Raw genomic sequence first — 23,642 nt, 5'->3', positions numbered from 1 at the left:
CCAATGACCCTCCCTTCTGGTATTCTTATGCTTGTGTAATCTACTCTTGTGTGTGCACTGAATCTGGTGATTTCTTTCTAATGAGTAGAATAGAGCAAAGGTGATGGGATGCCACTTCTAAGAGTAGGTCACCAAAGACTGTGACTTCAACCTTCTACCCTGTCTCTTGCTGTCTTTTGTTTTTTGACTGATGAAAGGAGTTGCCATTTGTGACTTATTGAGGCTTATTGACATTTCTGCCTTATTGAGGGACCTTTGTGGCAGGGAACTGAGTGGGGCTTCCAGACAACAGCTGGTGAATCCTTCCTGGTTGAATCTTCACATAAGACCATCAGTTAACACTTTGACTGCAATCTGCAGGAGACCCTGAACCCAGAAGCTCTAGCTCAGCCCTGCCCAGATTCCTGACAATAGAAAGTGTGAGATAATAACTATTGTTGTTTTAAGTCACTATGTTTTAGAGTAAATTTTTATGCAGCAATAAATAACTAATATAGTGCATGAAAATCATGGTGGTGGTGGAGTGTTGCTTGCTGAACCTGAAGAACAACATAAACAAGGAAAAGTGAGAAGGTACTGAGCCCACACTGAACCCAGTTTCGTGTGTTGTAGACAGTTTGGGGCCAGAGATGGTTCTTTAGGGGTTGCTTCTTCCTTAACTCTTTCAACCCTTCACTTTCCTAAAAAAAATGCTGGAGAATTGCCTTATAAGTATTGACTGCTATACTTTGAAGTTCCTTCTATTAAATGTCCAAGATTGTTGCCATCACCACCTCCTTGTCTGTCATAAACTCTTTCACTAAAATTTGCCATGCTTCCTAGTAAGAAGGTGACTATGCTTAATAGTGATAATATCTTTAGCCAGCAGCCACAGCCACTAGAATACAAAAATTAAAATGTCTGACATTGCAAGGATGTGGAACAACTGGAACTCTGTATCCATTGCTAGTGGGAATGCAAAATGGGGTGGTCACTTAGGAAAACCTTATGATACCCTCTTATAGTGTTAAACCTAAATCTACCATATGACCCAGTAATTACACTTAGATATCTATCCAAGGGCAATAAAAACTTTTGTGCACACAAAGGCTTACGTTAAAATATTTATAGCAGTTTTACTTGTAATACTCCAAAGCTAGAAACAATGCAAATGTTGATCAACTAGTGAATGGATAAGCAAGGCTGGTATTACGGATTGTCCTCTGTTCCACTTTGTCTGTCTTTTCTCAGGGTCCTCTCAGGGGAGCACCTTTCTTCTAGCACCATAATCAGTCATATTCCTCATGAGCTTTGGGTGGGGGGCTCAAGAGGGAGGGCATTACCTTTGCAACAGGAGAGCCAACAAGTGGGACCTTCTATGCTTAGATTTGTCCTTTCTTTGGGCCTCTGACATTCGCTTGTCAATTAGCTTTTAGAAGCCTCTGTTGGAGATAAGGTGTTTCTGAGAGTTTTGATGTAGGGATGCAGCTCAGAATTATAAGTGGTCTCCTTAATATTCTGCATCACTAGCTAGGGCTTACACAGCAAATATCCATGCCCATCAGAAAAAAAAAAGTCTAAGACAAAAGTGCATGCATTGCATAATGTTTAGAGTTGTTGAATCACTACATTGTACACCTGAAAGTAATGTAACATTGTGTGTCAGCTATATATCAATTTTTAAAAGTTCATGCAGGAAGTTGATAGGAATAAAGGGGTCATGATGGAAGCAATGGGGAAACTAGTATAGGCTGAGTGAAATCTACTACAAACTTTAGTCCCTCCAGAGGGCTGCTCTATAGCTTACTGTAGTTCCATTTATTTTTTTTTCCTTCTTTTAAGCCTACCTAATGATTCTTAACTTATAACTGAAAAGCTACATAGGGTACGTGAATCAGGGCCAGGATTTGCAGATGTCAAAAAACTTTATTCTTTGTGAATGGTTGCAAGAGAAGATAAACATCATCATCAATGAGATTTTTTTTTTCTTCTTATAATGGTATAGCATCTTCCTTCCAGTTCTATGTAGCACATCCCTTGTCAAGCAAGTCTCTAATTCCATCTCAAGCAACTCCTTTTATGGGCATGACAAAATCATTGGCTGATTTAAATGAAGGAAGGGGACTGAACATATAGAATAAAGATGAAGAAAAGACATTATAAAAATTTTGACTTTATGTGAACACGGGTGACTAACTTTCCACGTGCAAAAAAAAATCATTGGTGATGAAAATAACTGTTAAATATATAACTAATATGACACTATACCATTATATGTTGTTTTGATTCATTATCTCATTTTTTTTGCTTATTTGTCTAAAATTGTGTGTGTGGTTAAAACCAATGAGGCCATGGCAAGGTTAGACTTGAGGCTAGTTCCTTAAGGGTTATTTCTTGTTCTGCTGAGAGTGTATCTTCAGTTGCCAGGAGATGATGTGTGCATGAATTCTCTTGCCTGAGTTAAGGTCAACTATAGCTGGGTAAAATGAACCCAGCTGCGGCAAGTTGATAAGTCCAAGTTTCAAGATGACACAGAGGGATTGAGTCAGGCAAGAACCAGAAGATTTGGGGCCAAGTTAAATGCTATTGCTTGATGGGCAAGAAGAGAGGAAAGAGGACATGGAAATGCACAGGCCAGTTGCTGCTGAGATAATATGAATCTGGAAACCCTGTGTGCTCAGTGTTGAACTCGGTATTGGTTTGTGTATTTTCAAAACCTGGCCCCTCTGATGACTTTTCCTCTCTCACTGTTCTTGGGACTTCTCTAAAAGGTTCTAAATAAAAGGAAGCATTTACTTTGAAAGCTTCAAAAGTCATTTCACTCTACAGGTTATACATGGAGTGAAAGGCTTGTTTACAGTTAGTTTCATTGCTCTTAAACCTCTCAATTTATTCCTGCTGGTAAAATTTATGTTAGTGGAAGAGAGATTATTTCTAGGCATAGGTGTGTGTTAGAAGGTTTTTTTTTTTTCATTCTCTTTCAATGGATATGTACTAAGCACCCACTAGATTTTGGGGTACATGGGCAAAGCACCTGTTTCAGAGCTTTGCAAAGCCTCAATTCCTGAGGGATCCAAGCTCTGCACTTTGAGCCCTGGGTCGAACCACAGACATAGGGTAGTGCTGACAGCCGTGTTCTTGTCATGGCTGAAGGCTTCCAGGGGATGGATCTTGGAGGAGCTACCTTAGCTGAGGCTCTCTTGGTTGAATCTCTAAGTACAGTGGCACAAGCCAAAGCTTCTTGTTGAGTAATGTAGCCTAAGGGAATAGAAATGGGAGGAAGTTCAAAGTCAACAGGCTTACAAAACAAATAAGCAAACAATCTGTAGATATTTATGGACTCATAAAACTTCTACTTTGAATTGTGTTACTACACCCAGATTATATGATCTTTGAGGATAGGACATACGCTTTTCTTTTTTTGCATTTATCATTCAGTAATTAATGAATACCTAGTCATTGATTAACATGACAAATCACTTGGACAGGGACTTGGGCCTTGAGTAATCTGAGCATGCATTGCATATTTTCATTTTCAAAATTTTCTTCAAACCAGAAACAGAGATATTCGATCTTTGTCAGTGTTTTGAAAGTATAGTCTGCAGACCATCCACTACAGAATCATCAGGCTGAAAACACATTTAATAATGTTTTTTAAAAAATTCACATTTCTGGGGGCATCAGGTGGCTCAGTGGTTGAGCGTCTGCCTTTGGCTCAGGTTGTGATCCTGGGGTCCTGGGATCGAGTCCTGCATCAGGTTCCCTGGAGGGAGATTGCTTCTCCCTCTGCCTATGTCTCTGTCCCTTTTTTTGTGTCTCTCATGAATAAATAAATAAAATCTTAAAAATAAATAAATAAAAATTCACATTTCTGGCTCTACTCCATAGACTTTCCTAATCAGAAACTCAGAGTTAGGGCTGGAAATATGCATGTTGATAACACACACAAGTAGATTTTATGTGCACTAAATACTGAATATCCCTGCTCTGGTTTCACTGGTCTCTATGCAGTTTTACTCTACAAACAAAGCTAATAGATGATGCTTCTGCAGGAATACAGGTAATCATGGGGAACAGGCTGCGTCCTGGCTCTGCCATTTACTAGTTATATGACCCTGATCAAGTGATTTCTTATCCACACCTCAATTTTCTCTTCTGTAAAATGTGAGTTAAAGAGGCACCTACCGTATAGAGGTGTCTGAGTTTCAAACAAGACAGTATATGCAAAGTGCTTGGAACTGCGCGGGGGCACAAAGGAAGGCCTAATAACAGATAACTATTGTTATTGTTATTGTTACTCAGCCATTTGCAAAAACCATGTCTTCCTTTTGTGCAAATGCAGGAACAGCAATATAAGCTAGATGTGCTAATGTTAAGTGAGCTGCTTATAAAAAGAAAGCTTTGCCAGAGTCAGAAGAGTGTAATAGAGGCCAGCTGGAGACTGAAAACATTTCCTAGAAAAAAAGGGACTTAACAACAATCACCGAAGGTTGTTGCTTAAAGTCTGTGAAGGTCTTTTGCAACCATTATTTCATTTGTGCTTCGTAAAATCCTACGAGGTAGCTAGAAGAGAGATGTCAGAGAATGGGGGTGAAAATGTATGCTTTTTGCCGGCAATGGCCCTGACATTCGCTATCCTTATAACTTGATGAAGTTCTATAATCTGTCTGAGCTCTAGCTTCCTACAGCTATAAACTGAGGAGAAAATGAGATGTGTGTAGAGCTCCTAGCACAATGTCTGCAACGTGGTAAATGCTTAATAAGTGTAACTGTTATTGTTGTGAGTAACCCAAGCCTCTGATTTTGCACATCCAGCAAGGGGCTGAGCTGTGGTTTGGGCCTAGACCATCTGCCAAAACCCATTGCCATTTCTACTAGATCAAGTTCCTATAAATCTCAGGCAGTTGTTGACATTTTATAGCAATCCATACTCTGATTTCTTGAAACCCTCTTAATTTACCCATAAAACCTTGCTTTCTATTGTCAGGGATAATCATTTTTAAACATGACCTGCCAACCATGTTATAAAATAGCACGCTGGCAGGGGCCATTCTACTTGAATTATTTATCTGGAAACTTGACTTCCGGCTGCAGCACACAAGTCCCTCCCTAAGGTGCCTGGTTTAGGTCAGGTCGTTAAAACTCACCAAGCAGCTGCTGGTGCTGAAGGCTGTGAATATAGCGGTTCTGCAGAGCCTCCCACTGGGGCCTGGAATTATAAATCCTCATGATGCTGTAAAAGTAGCGCTGCTGCCCTTGGGTTAGGTCCTGTCAGAGCAGAGCAGGTGATTTTGATGAGTTGATAGAGTTCTATAGGACTAAGAGTGTGATGTGTTCAAAGCTGACTTCTTTGGAAATAAGATAGATATGTGCTTATATATACATACACTTATATATAAACAGTTTTATATATACATTTAACAATTGGAAAATAATAATTGGATAGTGTCTTCCCCTAGTTTACTTAAACAACCTCCATTGGCCTGTGTGATAGTGAAAATAGGTAAATAAAAGATTCTAGGTAAGTAAGTCAAAGTACTGGGCTGAGAGAGATCTAAGGATTTCCAACATTTTATAACTTTATTCCTTGATTATGATCCTTGTTGAAGAAAGTAGGCTATGAGAATCTACATAAGGCCTGACGTAGACCAGGGGGACAAGAGAACTTTCCACCAAGAGTTGTCAGTAAGCAGGGGAGATAGCTAGATGAGTAGATGAGTAGTGTAATAAAGGTTCAACATTATTAGTTAAAAGGTGCTATGAAAACAGAGAAGGAAAACAAACTCTCGTGTAGCAGTCAAGGAAGGCTTTCTAAATGAGTGACCAGAGCATCTGAGTCTTAGAGTGAGGGAGAGTTCCCCAAGGAACTAGAATACTTGTTCTCAAAGGGCATCAGCATCACCTGGGAACTTGTTAGAAAGGCAAATTCTCAGGCACCATCATAGATCTACAGAATCCTAAAGTCTAGGGAGTGGGGCTCAGCACTCTGGGTTTTAACAAACTCTGTAGGTGATTCCGATACAAGGACACTAAAATTTGAGAACCACTATGCTAGAAGAAAAAGAAAGAGAAAGTGGTACAGATTTTTCCCATGCAGCACAAAATAACTGGATATATTAGGAACCAGACTTTTTTTTTTTTCCACCTCAAACAGAATAGGAAAAGTCTGTAGAGGTAGGCAGGCAGGGGAAGATTATGGAAACCTTATACGCAATGTTCAGACTCAAATTTTAAGAGTTTAAAGATTACCTTATATACGAGAAGCCATTGAAGGTCTTTATTTAAGTCAGAGGTGTTCAACGGGAGTGATTTTGACTCTTAGGGACATTTGGCAATGTGTGAAGACATTTTTGGTTGTCATAAATGGTGACAAGTGGTAGGTAGAAGTCAAGAGTGCTGCTGAACATCCTATAGTGCACGAGACAGCCTCCCTCACAACAAAGACTTATCCAACCCTAAATTTCATACTTAAAGTTGACCAGATTTCTGGTTTAGAAAGATCACTCTGGCTTTACTGTGGAGAATGAGTTTATGGGAAGACAGACCATGGATAGGGGGAGCATTTAGAATGCTGTCATCTAGTGCAAGAGAGGAACAAAGACTTGGACTGCAGTTACTGTTACATACCTAATCTATTATTAGTGCTTACTGAGATAATGACATCAACATTCTAGAAAAGCTAAGGCAAAATAAGTTCACCTTAGGCCAAAAAATTCAAAACAATGATAGAAGTTTCAAAAGTAGTTGATAACCATTGTAATGAAAACTAAATTTAATTATATATAAAAGTAAAGTGGCTTTACTTTATCTGTTAGATATTTTGTGTGGAGTTGAAACCTGTGAGTCAGATTTTTTTTGATGTCTAAAGACCTTAAGCTTGATATCTAAAATATATCCAGAGTGAAAGTAGCAAAGCCAAGTACTTCACAATTTGAGGCATCACTTGAATTTTACAGTTTCTAAATTAGATGTTTTAAAAGAATATCTTCCAAGAAGATAATTGATTCCTAATTACGCCTTTTCAAATGATGGAGAACAATATAATATGAAAATAGCAAGCCAGTTTCAAGAGCAAACCTCCAAAGGGCAATGGGAGTTTCCAATGTATAAGATAAAATCTTTAAAGTTATGGTTTTATTTTACACGGGAAAAAAAATGACTGTATCTTTTCCTTAGTAGAGACCTAAACTTCCTAAACAATAGTCCTAATATTTTCACCCTGTTGTTTATCCTTCCTTGAACAGATGGAAGAGAACTGAAGAGAATTGAACTTTTTGCAAAAAGTATTTATGAGAACGGCTTTATTTTATTATTTTATTATTTTTTGTTTTTATTTTTTGAGAATGGCTTTAAATAACTTTGACTGAAAGGAGCTGCCAGCTACCTTCTCTAGCTGGGAGTCACAGTATGGTCAATAGTGAGCTGCCCATCACTGGGAGTGCTTCAGCAATGAAGATGTGACTATCTACAGAGCTCCTGAAATGGGATGGGTGTAGGATCAGACCATCCAACTGCTCGTTCATTCACCACGCACGCCATCAATGTGCACTGAGGGCCTGTGTTGGGCCCAATGTGACCTAAAGATGGGAGAAAAAGCCCTCAGGCCTCGAAGAAGAGACAGACAAGTTCCCTCCATGAGCAAATGATACACTATACCTTCATTAAGGAAGTGTTGCAGGCAGAGGAAGGGACCCGAATGCAAGGAATCCGTGGAACATTCGAAAGCTTTTGTTGTCTTCTCTGTTTTTCTCCCATTCTTTATCTTGTACCTCCAAGGAACAACAAATCATAGCATGAAATTTCATTGAATTCAACCTGTTTTGGGAATGGACCTAAATAAATAAGCAAGCAAGCAAGCAAATAAATGTTATTTATGTCAAAGGATAAAAAGTTTTCTCACATGTTTCTAAGTAATTGGATCTCACCAGACTGCTTAGTTTTGTGCTTTGCCCTATTCTCACTCCCTGTTTGTGGAAGAATAATTCAGAGTTCTTTCTGCTTCATCTTGTGTTTGCTACAGGTGGACTGTGGAATCACAGCATGTGACAAGTTATTTCTTGATCATTTAAAATAATAATAATTACCTTATCTGATTGTAAAAGTAATATATATGTCATTTTGGAATCTGAGATGTCTATAATAATTTAATTAATTAAGGGGTAATAGACATATTAAGAATAGGGTTGCCAAGGCATAGAGTGAGAATTCCAAGCATCTTCCACTCTGCTCACACTTTTGCCTTTGCCAAACCTACCCCATTGGGTTGTTTGATTAACTGAGATCATGGCTATAGAAAGCTCTCATTTTATGCTAGCTCCTTCTTTCTCTCTCTCTCCTCTCCCCTCTTATATGCTTATACACATACACACACAAGAGCACCCACATATACACACCAAAGAAGTATTCTAACATGTGAGAAATCCCAGCTTCTTCGTTCACGAAGCTAAGGCTCAGATCGTCCCAAAGAGAAATTTTTTTTAAAAGATTTTATTTATTTATTCTTAGAGACATAGCTAGAGAGAGAGGCAAAGACACAGGCAGAGGGAGAAGCAGGCTCCACGCAAGGAGCCCGACGCGGGACTCGATCCCCGGACTCCAAGATGACGCCCTGGGCTGCAGGCGGTGCTAAACCGCTGCACCACCGGGGCTGCCCTCAAAGAGAAATTTTTTAGGAAAACAACAGTCAGCATCTCTGTGTGTCCTGTTTCCATGATAAAACTTATAAACTATAAATATTTGATTTAATGCTGTTTTCCCTCAACGTGCACTTCAGAAACTCTTTTAATATTCTCTGTGTTAGAAGCTAACACTGTGTCCTCTACTCGGATCATCCCAATATCCCTCCTCCCATTTTCCAGATCTGTAGAGCAGAGCATAAATATTATTCAAAGCTAGAAAGATTTCTTCTTTCCTCAAATAGCATAAGGAAATGACTGACGATCTTTCTTGTGGCAACAATTCATGTGTGCTTTTCTTGGGCTATTGCTGAGGAAATCCATCTCACCTATTCAAGGGGACTATACCTGATAAGGTTTGATTAAAATGCTTGGCGACTTCAAGGAGGACAAATCTACCAAATAACTTATGTCTGAAATAAAAAAGACAGATTTGCTTAAAAGACTTACCCTGTATTATAATCTCCCCCCTTTTAAAAGCTGGTACTCATATTCAATGCAGTTTTCTTACAAGGTCTCTTCATGCGATGGTGGTGGTAGAAATTCAGTCTGTTGATAAGCTGATATCCAGGCAACGTGGCACGATAAACAAGAAACTGGGGGAATTTGGCTGCATGCCTTTCCTTGCTTCTGAGCAACATTCAACTGCACTGTTTATCTTATTTCTTCCAAATTTTGTGTCTCATCAAGCGCCAACTTCTAAATCTACCATATCTGCATTATGTGCAGACATGAGAAAAGAAAGTGTGTGGAGACAGAGAGGCTCTGAATATTAAAGGTCAAGAAATCCACGAGAGCAATGGACCATTACATGAGTATTTCCCACATTTGGAGTCAGTTCCTCCCACATCACTCAGAATGATGAAGGAGCAGTTCCTAAATACAGAGGTACGGGCATGAATTTTTACTGTGCTAACCTATGGAATTATCCTATTTTTCAAGATAATACTCCATTCTTAATTTTTGAAGGAGTAAGATATTCTCATTTTTGACCTTGGATAGAGGCTGTGTATGCTAACAATGAACCTGTGGCACAAGGATCCTGCCCACACTGATGTCATCAGCATAAGCCTCACATTTTAACTCGACTCATGAAAGCAATCTTATTCCTTCCTCTGGGCTAGCACTATTACTATAGATTTCCTTTTTTCCCTGGAGAATCCTCCTTCTGAATGCCAGATTATCTGTAAAAATGAAGACTTCCTAAAGAAAATAAAAGAAGTACCAAAAGAAAACCACACATTCAAAATTCTGAGGCGTCTAAGGGGAAGAAAAAAACTAGAGAAAGGAGAGTGATGAATTGTAGCTTAAGGAAGAAAGAAAGGACTTAACCAGACACAGGAGGTTTGCATTTTCTGTAATAGTTTAAATGCAGACCTTCTGGGGGAATAAATATGGCAGAAACAAGAGTCTATGAAAGCCCGTGGATACCACAAACCTCTTATTGGGTCTGAGAGTTTGGTGATTCTCTACTGAGAGATAAAGAACAGATGCATGCAGAGCTGACATTGTCAATTGAGTCTTCCTTGAATGTTTTCCCAACATATGATGAAATGGCTCCTAGGGCACACGGCATCTGCTGTTATACACACGGGCTGATTCAGAGCAGTGTGCATCAGTCCTTGCATAACCAGGAAAACAGACACAGATCTAGGTGTTTGACAAAGAGGGAGTTTAATATAAGGATTCTGTTACTAAAGTATTGTTGTAAGCTAGAGGAGCAAAACCAGAAAAGTCAGCTGGTGCAAAGATTGGCAATTACACTCAACGACGATCAGACCTGGAGGTGGAGGAAAATTATTTTATCCAGAATCCATAAACACTGTACCATTGGGGCTGCTTCTGTTGGATCATGGCCTGAGTAGCACCTTCAGGACCCAACACTCAGCCAGTGCCCTTGCTTCTTCTGTGTTCTTTCCCAAATGCTAACGTTACATTTACAGTTGCTATCACCACCATCACTGCCCCGCTGTGCTGTCCCTGACGTGGCTGCTGATGAACTTTTTGCAAAAAGTATTTATGAGAATGGCTTTATTTTATTATTTTATTATTTAAAGCAGAAACCACGAAAGCAACTTTTTCTTTCCCTCCACCTTCCATCTTCTGCCTCCCATCATATGCCAGCTGGTGAGGGATTTTTCAAAATTGGTTTTGCAGCCTTCCCATTACTTTGGTAAAGAGAAGGGTATAGAAGGGCAAGTACAAAGCTGAGAGATATTGAACACTATCTGAACACAGGGGAATACGCTATCAGCAAAAATCCAAGAAATACCTCTTGTTTCTAGGATGTCAGGTATGAGGCTGAAGAACTTAGATATACAGGCAGTGTTTGCCTATCAGTGTTTGCCTATCACCACTAACGTTTGGAGTTTTTAAAGAAAAAGCAAACGAGATAATTAGCTCTGTAGATAGTGTCAAGGAATGAGATAGGAATTTTTAGTCAATAACTTAACATTTAAGGATGATGAAACCATGTAGATCATCCATTTTGATCAAATAAATTATTTTTCCAAAGACTAACTAGACTTTTCAAAAGGAATTAAAACTGACTACAAAAAAAAAAAAGAGAATAGAAATAACTAAAAGCTAAAGGGAATATAATGTTGACTACTGATAGAAAAGATGCATGCTATTTCATAGCTGAAATATTGGTATGGCAGTGGGACACAATGATTACCTCTGTGGTGTATCTACATAACAATGCTAAGAACATGGGTAATAAAGTGTTTTCATAGAATAGCAGGGTAAATACGACCTCATGGGCATTATCGAGTGAGGAAGAGGGACCCATGACTGGAATTCAAGATGAGGTTAAACCCTAATTCAAAGAATCCAGTCTTCAGAACAAGAGGCAGAGCATAATTATATTTCATTGAGATAAGTACTTCCTTGGAAAATCTTGAACCCAAACAGAAATTACCTGCTCACATCTTTCTACACTTGCTCCTTCTCGAGGATCCCCTTAGCTGCAGATGTCTCCATGGGGATAGCTCTGCTAGGCACAGATATCCTCCTGTGCTTGGGGGTTGGGGCAGGTGTCAATTATACCTCTACTATCTTGCTTTATTTCTCTGATCTGTTCACATAGAACCCCCACTTCTCCAAGACCCCAAACCAAAACTCTCACACATACCAACACTTTCGGAGTCACTGGTCTCAAAAACAAAAAAAAAACAGATTCAGGAAGTCCTAAAAAAAAAAAAATCTAAAATGGAATGCAACTCAAGAACAAAATTCTCTATGAATTTAATTTTGACTCTACAATCCCAAGTAAATGGTATGGAAGGAAGAGGGATAATGTTAAAAGGAATTAGAATAGGCATACTGGGACTTTGTAGATAATTCTAGATTCAGGATCATGTTTTTTGTTTTGTTTTTGTTTTTTGTTTTTTTGTTTTTTTAATTGTAAGAATTTAGAAGAAAGTCTTTCTCACTAGGGACTAGCAATGGTCCCCTAAAAACAGGTCTTATGGCATACTTATTAAACAGTAGGGCCAAGACTCAAACCCACGGTTACCTGAGGTCTATGATTTCTTCCCTTGGCCTCTGGAAATAAAAGGGAATTTAAGCAACACACACATTGCTGTAATGGGAATGTGGCTCCTATCGAGCCATCCCGCAGACAAAATTCATGCATCTTGGTTCTTTTCCTCCTTGGGTGTGTTCTGTTTCCATCTGCAGTATTGCTTTGTTGAATAAAAGAAGGCTTCTGTTTCACAAAGACTGGTGGTCATAATCCTGGAGCAGGATAGTCTTATTATTATCAAGTCATCGACCTTCTAATAAGTCTCCAGGGAAAGCGTCACACAAATAGGCACCCAGCAGGCCAGTCGCATCAGTCCTCAAACCTGTCCAGGCATTTCTGCATTCACAGTGGATATGGGTGTGAAGCTTAGCTCCTTGCCTAAAAAAACACTCTCCATATGTATTCTAATTTTTTAAAAAGTGGATTGAATAAAAATGCCAACCAACTACCATTCGACAGTAGATTGGCAAAGCAACTGTATAAACATTTAAAAGATCAGTACTGACAGCTGTGTTTTCAAGCAATGTAATTTCTTTTTTCTTTTTTTCTTTCTTTCTTTCATTCTTTTTTTGTTGTTGCTAATAGAGAGAGGGCTCTGGGACTTTTAGATGTTATAGACCTCATATTTATGCATTTGGCAAGGTGCCTTGTACAATCCTCATGGACAGGTAAGTACAAATTGAAACTTGTTAAAAACTTATACTAAAGTGTGCTAATTAATGAGTCCATGACAATCTGGATAGGATTTTGGTGGCATGCTCTGATCTATTCCACAGTTTTACCAGCTTATTAAGTTTTCAGATGATGAAGATCTAGTTTCCAGATGACAGAGATCTAGATGGGATGGAAAACAGAGCAGATGGCAGATGGCAAAAAGATCTAAGCTAAAAGTGATGGACTACATCTAATAGGTTGAAATGTAGTAATAATGAAAACAATATTCTGCATCAGGGCTTCATTTCTAGCCAGACAAATACAGAAAGAAAATGTGTGCTTAGGAGCAGTTCAAGCATAGGGAAAGTAAATGCAGTAGGAGTTAATGGAGCTGTCAGAGGGATTCGTGGGTGTGTAGGCTGCATCAACAGAAGTATAGTTTCTAAAACAAAGGAGGACTGTCCTGACAGCTATGACTGTCCTGATGTGCTTCCTGCCACAATGTGTTGCATGCACACAAAGGACATAGGCAAACTGGGCTGTGAGGCAAAAATTGAGATGCTTTGTCATAGGATGAACTGACACACTTAAGAGGTGTTGAGTCTGGAAAAGACCTATGGTAGGAGGGGGTGGGGTGGGCAACAGTGCTTCACAAAATATTTGTAGAGCTCGTACATTTGAGATCAGACTTACTTTGTATATCATACACCAAAAAAAGAAAAAAATTAGGATCTAGAAGCAGAAGCCACTAGGATACAAATTTGTGATGAAAGGAACTACCCCAGGAAAGAATGTGCTCCCCATCCCAGATGTCTTAAAAACAGACTTACTTGATGAGAATGTGGTAAAGGGTCTTTACACATAATATTGGGTCACTGACACTATAGTTTATCCTTCCCAAGGCCATATATGCGCCAGAATGTCCCAGCTCCTCAGCCCCCCATGGTGCTATCCTGCCCTTCCTGGTACTGTCCATCCTCTATAAGCTTCAGCATTCTAGGCTTTGACTGAGGTAACAAAACTGGCCAATTCTTACATAACTGTGGCTCACTGTGCACCATTCCAGGCCCCTTAGTTGCATTAACCCAGTTAAGCCTCGTAACAGTACAATGAGGCATGCGCTATGACTAGCTCCATTTTGCTTATGAGGAAATGGGGGTGAAGAGGGGTTCCATAACTTGCCCATGTTTCCCACAGCAGAGAAGTGTCAGAACTGAGCTCGGGCATCTCTCTGGCACCTGGGCTTGGGTGGTGCCAGCCTCACTCTGAAATGAGGAATCAATGGACAGGGCTTGTCTCACCTCCTCTCCCCTTTTGCATGGGAATCTCACTCATCTATTTCTTAGGTCCAGGTGTGCTAAGGAGACAGCGAGGGTCACGAGAGCCCTTGGAAGGAGGCCAAATCAAACAGTTTTGAGAAGTAACTTTTGCTACACATGGGACATTTTCAGCTGGAGAGAAGGTGCATGATGAGAGGGAAGGGAGGTTCTCTGAAAGGAATGAAGCTCTGTACCCATATATGTGGTTGCGGGGGAACACGGTTCCCTGGGGTACATCCTAACTGCTGGGGGTCCAGTGATCAGCAGGCAATATTGACTGAATGAGTGAGGGAAATCACAAATAATGACAATACGACATCCGATCACCCACCAGAAATAGTTCTGGGTGTTGTCAAATACGTTAGCTTAGGTTATAAACACTAGAATTCTTAATTAGTTCTAGGGTTCAATATTGACACATATCGCTTAGGATACATTCAGCTACAGATAACAGAGATGCCGAACAAATCTGGTTTAAACAAATAGGATTTATTCCTGTCACTTTACAAGAAATGAAGAAGATGGTTGGTGGTATGGGTTTGTGATTGGGCCAGTGTCTGTGATTCTCTTTAGGCTTTTTCTTCATCGTCAGAAGCTGACTAGTTCAATCAAAGTCAAGATGTGGCGCTGAGCAGAGAGTTTATCTTCATGTGCTTTCTTCTTACCGGAGAGGAAACCTATTTCCCAGAAGCTTCCCACCCAATTTAATGTAATATCTTATTAGCAGAGATGGCTCTGTTTTAGGCTGCCAGTTGGCAGGTTGGCTGGGACAACTGTCCTGTCTGTCTCTCTCCTTCTTAGAGACCTGGGCTACCCAGGGCATATCTCCTCCAGACCTGATAGGCAAACTCTGTCTTGGATTTGGCACACTCTAGTTCTGCTGCATTCCAAGTCCAAGGTCAATGGGGCAGGAAGGGATATTCTTCTCCAGGAGGTCATGGGAAGAAGTGAATGTTTACTTAGAGGTAATATGATCTTCCATGAAAGGACTGGCTTTAGGTCAACTCCTAGATGGGGGGTTGGGCTAACTTTCCCAGAGGCTAAAGGGTACTTATCCAATCTTAAATGTGGAAGGCAGCTATCCAGGAAGAAAGAGGTAAATGTTTTTTTTTTTTTTTTTTTTTTTTTTAAGATTTTTTAAAAAAAACTTATTCATGAGAGACACAGAGGGAGAAGCAGACTCCATGAAGGGAGTCCCATGTGGGACTCGATCCTGGGACTCCAAGATCACACCCTGAGTCAAAGGCAGATGCTTAACTGCTGAGCCACCCAGGCATCCCTTAAATGACTTTTAAATATGTAAGGAATAGACAGTGTCAACAGTGTCTGCCCTAATCCAGAAGGAATTTTTATTCTCCTATCTACATCTTACCCTATTAGGCATAAAGATGTGGGGTGTCTAAGTAGATAATTGTCTTTTTTTGCTTCACACCTCCAGGAACAGGGAAGAAGATGAAAAACAGAACAATCATTTATTATGTGTCTCATAAATGCCAGAAACTGTGCTAGGATCTTAAGATAGACTATTTTATTTATTTCTCATAATGCTTAAGATACATATTATTATTATAGTCTTATGGAGGAAAAAATTGAGGCTTTGAGAAGTAACTTGACCATTTATATTATTGTACGAGGTGGAGCCAAGATTTATGCCCAGGTGTGCCTGGTACTGGGGCTTTATTCTATTATCCTATGTTGCCTTTACTATATTTTATTCAATTTATTTAAGAGCTATTTCTAGAACATTCTGTGTAGAGTCTCCTAGGAGAAACTTAATTATCCTCAAACAGGATAGCTTTTTATATGTGTGAAATTAATAATTCTAAGTCATTGCCTCCCCAGGTTAAAAATAGTTTCTTTAAGAATTCCTTTTATTGTATGTGTAAGCTTATAATAGTCCCATTTTTCAGAAGGCCCCCAGGTAGTCAGATGTAGAAGAACTCTTAAACCAAACTAATAGCTGATCCAGACTAATAGCTGGCTAATGGCACTTGTCATCAGTCTATGTAATATTTAATTAAAGCATGCAATTCCAACAAGAGCAATAACATAAACAGATTTGGGAATATAGGCACGTTGGTAAGTCTACAATACAACTGGAAGTGCCATTAGGAAATCAGAGGATTCCACAAAAATAAGACCAGTTCAGAGATCTACAAAAATACGTTTCTTGGAATCTCCATTAATGGCCTAAGGAAAAGTCCTTGTAGCCCAAATTCAGATGTAGCCAATTAAAATCCATTTTGTGGTTGGATTCCCCATCAGGCTTGTTGCTTCTTTCCCTTCATTCCCACTTTTGCTGGATCTTCTGATTTTCTGTCTTTTGTTTTGGTTATTCAACCTTTTATTTATCAGTGCAATATGCAGTATGGACCCCAGAGATGAGAAACTTAATGGAATAATACCCTTTCCCTCCTCTCTCTTGTAGGTAATATGAAAGGGCTTTCCAACTTGGCTTACCCTTCTTGTGTTACTGCATTTGGATCCAGTGGTCAAGTCCGTAATAGTTTACCTGGTGAAGCTGACTTAGAACTCTTATGATGTCTTGTCTTACAGTTTTTTTGTCTGTTTGGTTGGTTTTGTTTTGTTTTGTTTTGTTTTTTTGTCCTTCTTTCTGGCACACTGGCCTTTAATCCTGGGCACTGGTGTCAAAACTCTAGCCCACCACTCCTTCTGATATTGGAGATTGGATTCTGTGGGCATCATCTGTGGCCTTCTCAAAACCCCACAGATAATATTGTCATCTGTGGTTTGGTGGTTGTTCACAGTAGTGAGCTGGGCTCCCTGGTTACTTTGAGATTATATTAGAGACAATAGTGCCCAGAGGTTAAAATCTCAGATGCTTTTATTAAAAAAAATCTGAGTTTGCAGAATGATTCTATGATATTCTTCGGATAGGTTTTTCAGTCTCTCAAAGTGTTAGCTTCCTCATCTGTAGGAAAAGTTATTTCAATGGTTCCTGTTTATGAGGGTTGTTCTGAACATTAAATTAGACAATAATGCTTGAGATACAGCAAGTGCTTGATCTCTGGGAAATTTGCATAGTGCTTCTGTGTCATGCGTAAACCCAGGAATTTTACACATATTATCTTATTTAATCCTCACATAAACCTCATGAGCTAAGTACTATTAGTCCTATATGAGAGATAGAGAAATCTAGGGCACAAAGAGTTTAACAGCTCAGTCAGCTATATAGCTGTTAAGTGGAAGTCCCAGGATTTAAACTCAGGTTGGCTGGTTCCAGAGTGTGCCCTGCTGACCTCTCTGCTATGCTGCCTCCGTATTGGTAGCTCTTACTATCCACACTACTACCCACATGTGCATCACCTTGATGGAGGGAGGAAATAGAAAAAGAATGAGGCTCCTTTTTTTGCATGAGGTTGTTTTTCCTGCTCTCTTTTACCACCAGCTTATACTCCCCCTTTATCGTTCTTGTATACAAAATAAATTTATAGCCTCTTCCCTTTGCTTTGCTACTTGTGCCCAGCAACCTTCTTCATTCCCACCTCACTAGGACCCCTGATAATGCATAAGCGCACAAGTTTCTAGGTCATGGCTAATTAGAGCCAGTCCCCATGTACTTTATAAACTTCTCCTATAACCTTTACTCTGCTCTTAGGAACTACTGTGCTTTGTCAAGGGCCTTCCAGAACATTTCCCTTGAACTAAATAACATGTAAATGACCAGGGCAGACTCTGAGGAGCCTAGGTACTTCCTATGATCTATATTGTATTCCTTTTTAAACTTCCCTAGAGTGTTGATTTCCTTAGAAGCCACATCTGGGTCAGCATGTGGAATCATACCAAATTTATAATCAAATAAACTATCAAAGAGAATTTTGCAAGGATGATCACCCTCTTCCTACAATAATAAAATTGATATTTTGTTATTTTTAACCCTGCTAAATTTTATATTAGTAATTTTACACTTGTATTCAGTCCTATCAAAATAGTTTTGATTATGTATTGTGTTACCTTTCACAGTAGTTACTTGCAAATGTTTGTGTAATTGGAAAACGGTATATGTGTGATGTTGGTTCTTAGCATAATCTGGACTTTCATGGTAGACACCTAATTTATGAACATTTGTAAAATAAAACGTGATCATTCAGGACCAGGTCATGTGGTGCTAGGTTCATTTCCTTTTGGTTAGAGTCATTACTTAGTTAGAGCAAAGCTATACACAAACTGTGTTGTGATTTCTACAAAGTACTTGACAAAATCTGATTTTGTGCTGTAAATAAGAAGGTGAGTCATGATCTTTGAGATGGTACATGCTAGGGGAATTCATAGCTCAATGAACTACTGAATCCAAGAATATAAAAAATACTTATGAATGACTTTGGGTCAATCTAGATGATGTCTCCATAGGAGCATATAACAACTTAGTGCTGGGCTTTGTCTTACTTATTTAACTTTTATATCAAAAACTCGCACCATACTATATGTGTATGATATATAGTCCATTCTTATTTCCATTTGAAAATTAGGATATTTTTAAAATTTCTTCCACGTTTTCTGTTGTTCAAGAGCACCATGTTTCTGAAGTTGACCAAAAGTGCCTTTAGTACCTGGAACATCAGTCAACTGGGTCTGGAGGTGTGAGCACATATAAAGTACATGCTCTGAATTGCAATTCTCTCTTTATATCATTGGGTTAGTTCCACCATTCAAGTTTTAATTTTCTTTTCTTTATTGGGCAAAACAGAAGCAAAATAGGAGTGGAGTAATTTTGCTCCCTGCCATCTCTTGAATTGTACTCAACATTCCCTAACCCTCTGTGTGCTTATCTGGTTCTTATTCTTGTCTCTTAATTTGACATTGTTTTCAAGTGTTAGCTCATCCTGGAATTTTACCTGTCTGACACCATTGTTACAGGTCTGGGATATTTAGTCAACAAATATATGAAGCACACATTCTAACGGAGGAAGAAAGACAAAAAGCACCATAAACGATAAATTATGTCGTGGATCATAAGGTAAACATAGTGAAAAATATAAAGGAGAGCAGAGATTTTGAGTTCTAGGTTGGGGGATGAGTTGCAATTTTTTTAAAAAAGATTTTTATTTATTCATGAGACACAGAGAGAGAGAGAGAGAGAAAGAGAGAGAGAGAGAGATACAGGCAGAGGGAGAAGCAGGCTCCATGCAGGGAGCCTGACATGGGACTTGATCCCAGGTCTGCAGGATCATGCCCTGGGCTGAAGGCATGCGCTAACCGCTGAGCCACCGGGATGCCCGATGAGTTGCAATTTTAAACAGAGTAGCCAAAGTGGCTCAGTGAGCCAACATCCTTTGAGCAAAGACTTGAAGGAAGTAAGCATACAATTAGCCTTTTATGATTGAAATTAATTACATGTTTCTTCCTCCCTTGCTTATACATAGGTTCATATTTTCTGAATCAGTAGTAAAAAGGGCATTACATATATTGCTCCTTCAATTTTCCATTAACACTGTCCTCCACCTTCTCTCACTTTCTCTGGGACTAAAGGACTAAGATTTACAGACAAACACTATATCCAAGTCTTAATTTCAGCTGTCAACTAGTCCTTTCTTGGCATATAGTAGACCCATAGAAAATATTTATTAAATGAATGAATAAAGAGCAAATGCTGCTACCACTAGCTAATTATTTTTTTAAAAGATTTTATTTATTTATTCTTGAGAGACAGAGAGAGAGAGAGAGAAAGAGAGACAGAGGCAGAGGGAGAAGCAGGCTCCATGCAGGGAGCCCAGTGTGGGACTTGATCCCAGGTCTCCAGGATCAGGCCCTGGGCTAAGGCGACACTAAACTACTGAGCAACCCAGACTGCCCACCACTAGCTAATTATAGATGGTGGCAACTAAGAGCAGATTTTGAAACCTCTAGGAATATATTCCCTTGAATGGGATCCTTTGCAGATGCAAAACCTGAAGGCAGACTGGAGGAATAGCAGGTGGTGGATTTGTAGTTTGGGGCCAGAACCTTCTCTACGCAGCTCCTTGAGGAATGCCTTTAGTGAGGTGGGGGTAGAAGCTCACTCCATGAGCTGCCCCTGAACTTGGGAACTGTACACTCAGACACTGATTCCGTGAGAGTAGGAAGTGGGAAAATCACCCATGAGGTATTTTTCCAGTTAGTTTTTAATCTTCTGAGTGAGCTTTGCTGTTCTCCACCACAAAACAAACATCAAGCAGTTTTTCCCAGGGTCCCACATCTTGGGCGGGCTGAACGCAAAAGGCACTTGCCAAAAGTCCCTGCACTGAGTGTGCTGTTTGTAAGGAAAGAAAACAGAATATATAAACCATGGAGTTCTAACACACCATGTAGGAAAACTGTCTGGGCTTGAAATACACAAACGGCGGATATCTGACGTGTTCCATATTCTGTGAACATAGATAATGAGCAAAAGAAACTTAAAATATGGGTAACCATCCAACTTATTGTCCCAAGTGGGACACTTTTGAGAGTAAAAGGGTCTCTGTTAATCATCACACTGGGGAAACAGGCACAAGGCAAAGTCTGACTTTCTCAGGCAAACTAGAATATGTGGTGACTCTCAGTGGAGGAAAAGTACTGTGAAAAAGTGTACAGAGACGTATAGGTAAAATGTAATATTTTTCCCTTGCTGCCCATTTTACCTTTGACACTACCATTCTAGGAATCACCAAATCATAGAATTTTTTAGGCTCAAATTGTACTTACTGATTATATACCCTTCTACTAAAAAAATGGTCCATGGCTAGCAGCACTGGCATCATCTAGAAGAAATGCAGAATCTAGGGGCCTACACCAGACCTATTGAATCAGAATCTATGTTATAACAAGATCCTCAGGAGATTTGTATGAATTAATATTCATTTTTTTGAGATGAACTGATTGAGAAGTACTGATTTAAGCCACTTAACAAATAAAGAAACTGAGGCCTAGGGAGGTACAAGGTTCATCTAAGTCTGCTAGTATATCCAGAGCATCATCTCATATCTCTTAAAGCTAGTTTTCCTTCCATAGGCGATGGTTCTCTCCCGTCTCTCATCCCTTAAACATCCCAAGGCTAGCAAGGCAGACCTGAATTCTAGACCTGGTTCACCTCAGGGTCAGCAAAGTCACCTGCATCCAGTCTCCTTATCAGTAAAATGAGATCTGACTATCTCGTCCACTAAATTTCCCTTCAAGTTCTAAAGTTCCATAATTTTATAAATTTTATGAATCCTGGCATCTCGGAAGCCTGAAGCTAAATGAGTAGAGTTCCCCAAAAACATAGCGTAGGACAAGTGTCTTGATTAATGCTTTTCATGAGGAAGACATGCTGTTTGTAACAAGAAACAGGAAGGACATTCCAGGAGCTAGAATGGCAGAAACAGCTGTTGATCATAGAAAAGAGTATTTGGGGACAATGGAGAAAGATGGTATGGGATGTTTAAGAGATGGAAAAAAATATATCAGGCAGCTTTAAGCACGTTCCTAGTAAATTTAGACCATGGCACACAAAATAGCCTCTAAGTTAACAAAGCTTTTCCTTAATTGGTGATAGTTTATATATTCACTGCTTCTGAGACTTTCCCTTCCAACCTTGGGCACCTATCACTATGGATAGTATGATGGTTAAAGATTTTAAGTGTCAATTCAGCTGAGTTTTGGTACCCAGTTGTTTGGTCAAGTACTAGTATAGATGTTGCTATGAAATCACTTTCTTTTAGAAGTGATTAACATTTCTAATCAGTAGACTTTAAGCAGAGCAGCTTATCCTCCGTGATGTGGGTGCCTCTTCCAATCAATTGAAAGCTTTAAAAGCAAAGGCTGAGGCTTCCTGAAGAAGGAATTTTGCCTTAAAACCTTGCCTGAGTTTCCAGACTCCTAGCCTGCCCTGCGTATTTGGGACTCAAGAATGCAACATCCACTCTTAGCTGAATTGCCAGCCCACCAGCCTGCCCTACAAATTTCAGACCTGCCAGCACCCATAATTGCATGAGCCTATTCCTTAAAATACATCTCTATCTCCACACACACACTTGGTTCTATTTGTCTGGAAAACCCTGTCTAATATAGGCAGTATTTGCAGATCTCTCTCCATTCTGATTTAATCAGAGTTAAAGGGCACACAGACTTTGGGCGATCTATTGACAAATGTGGAAAAGTCTTTGTCCCCAAGTTCTGCATGAAGAAGGCAGGGTTCATTTCTGGCTCACCAATTTATCCTCAGTGTCTACCTAAGACTGTGCCTGGCACAGAGACAGAAGAGGTATTCAAACGTTTGTGAGTGAATTCACATGAAAGAAATACTTAGCTGGGATTTTTGAGGGCTTGGAGAGGGAAATGGAATAGCCATGTCTACTCGCAGTATTAGTATCCCATAATGATTCAGAAGATCTAATCCCAGCTCATCTAATTCCCTCAGTATTCGTATGACCTTGGGAAAGTTACTTAAACTCTCTTAGTCTCAATGTATCCATCCAAAACATAGATATAATAATGTGCCTGCCACAAAGGGTTCACATGGGCCTTAAGTGAGTTAACATAAATAAAATACTCAAAACAGTACCTGGCATCCAGTAAGCATGATAGAAGTGTTCTCTGTTGTTACTCCTGTCTTCTCACATCCAATAATGAACACTTATGTCTGCAATTGTTCTAACTACCGGATTAAAAAAAAAAAAAGTAAGACAAAATAGCAGCCTTGGAGGAAATTAATCAGACAAAACAACTAAATACAGTGTGATGAGTGTGCAAAAAAGTCTTATGGAAAGTCCTTGGGAACATTCATGGCAGCTGATTATCTAAACCAAGTAGTCTGTGAGCCCTTTACGAAGGAGGGAAAATTGAAGCTAAGTCTTGAAAAATGAGTAAGAGTTCACAAGACAAAGAGGTGGGAAGGGCAATTCTTGTGGAAGAAACAACACACAGAAAAGCAATAAAGGCATGGTTTGGGACATGATGGATTTTGTGTTGAGCCTGAGTAACGTCCAAGAAGAAATGCTCAGTAGGTAAATGGCAAGAAAGTCTAGGGCTCAGGAGGAGGCAAAGGCTGAAAGAATAAGTCTGGAAGTCATGGTGTCAGCAAATTTGTCACAGTTCTGAGCTGTGAACAAGAATGAGCCAGTGGGTGAGAAAATTTGAGCATCATCAACGTCCACAGCATTTAAGGAGCAATAGGGGGTGATAGACTTGAAACAGAATTAGTCAGAGAGGTAGCAAGGAGACCTAGAAGAGAATAGTACCATGGAAGCCAGCAGAGAACATTCCAAGAATAAAGGAATGCTGATCTCTCTGTCACTGTGGATTTGCCTTTCACATAAATGGAACAACACGTGGTCTCTTGTGTCTGGCCTCCTACACTTAGCATAATGCTTTCACATTTCTTCCATGTTGTAGCAAGTGCCTCATTCCCTTTTCTGTGGCTGAATAATTTCCCAGAGTCACATTTTGTTTCTCCATTTACCAGTTAATGGTCATTACTTTTGTTTCCACTTTTTGTCCGTTATGAATAACGCTGCTATGAATATTCATGTA

At 39.5% G+C, this 23,642-nt stretch overlaps 1 protein-coding gene across 1 annotated transcript in view; it reads right to left on the bottom strand.

Annotated features, from left to right (window-relative positions):
• Positions 1-2,867: 2,867 nt before the first annotated feature.
• FAM216B (family with sequence similarity 216 member B) overlaps positions 2,868-23,642 on the bottom strand; it is a 72,856-nt gene continuing 52,081 nt past the window's right edge. The window contains 5 exon segments of the mRNA XM_077855542.1: positions 2,868-3,096; positions 3,098-3,237; positions 5,127-5,247; positions 7,636-7,748; positions 22,675-22,767. Coding sequence (XP_077711668.1) covers positions 3,037-3,096; positions 3,098-3,237; positions 5,127-5,247; positions 7,636-7,734 — 420 coding nt within the window. The 5' untranslated portion in view covers positions 7,735-7,748; positions 22,675-22,767 and the 3' untranslated portion in view covers positions 2,868-3,036.

This window comes from Canis aureus, chromosome 17, assembly GCF_053574225.1.
Source record: "Canis aureus isolate CA01 chromosome 17, VMU_Caureus_v.1.0, whole genome shotgun sequence".
In the NCBI taxonomy this organism is placed as follows: domain Eukaryota; kingdom Metazoa; phylum Chordata; class Mammalia; order Carnivora; family Canidae; genus Canis; species Canis aureus.
The sequence above is the reverse complement of the archived record's forward strand: the minus strand, read 5'-3'. Positions and strand labels throughout refer to the sequence as shown.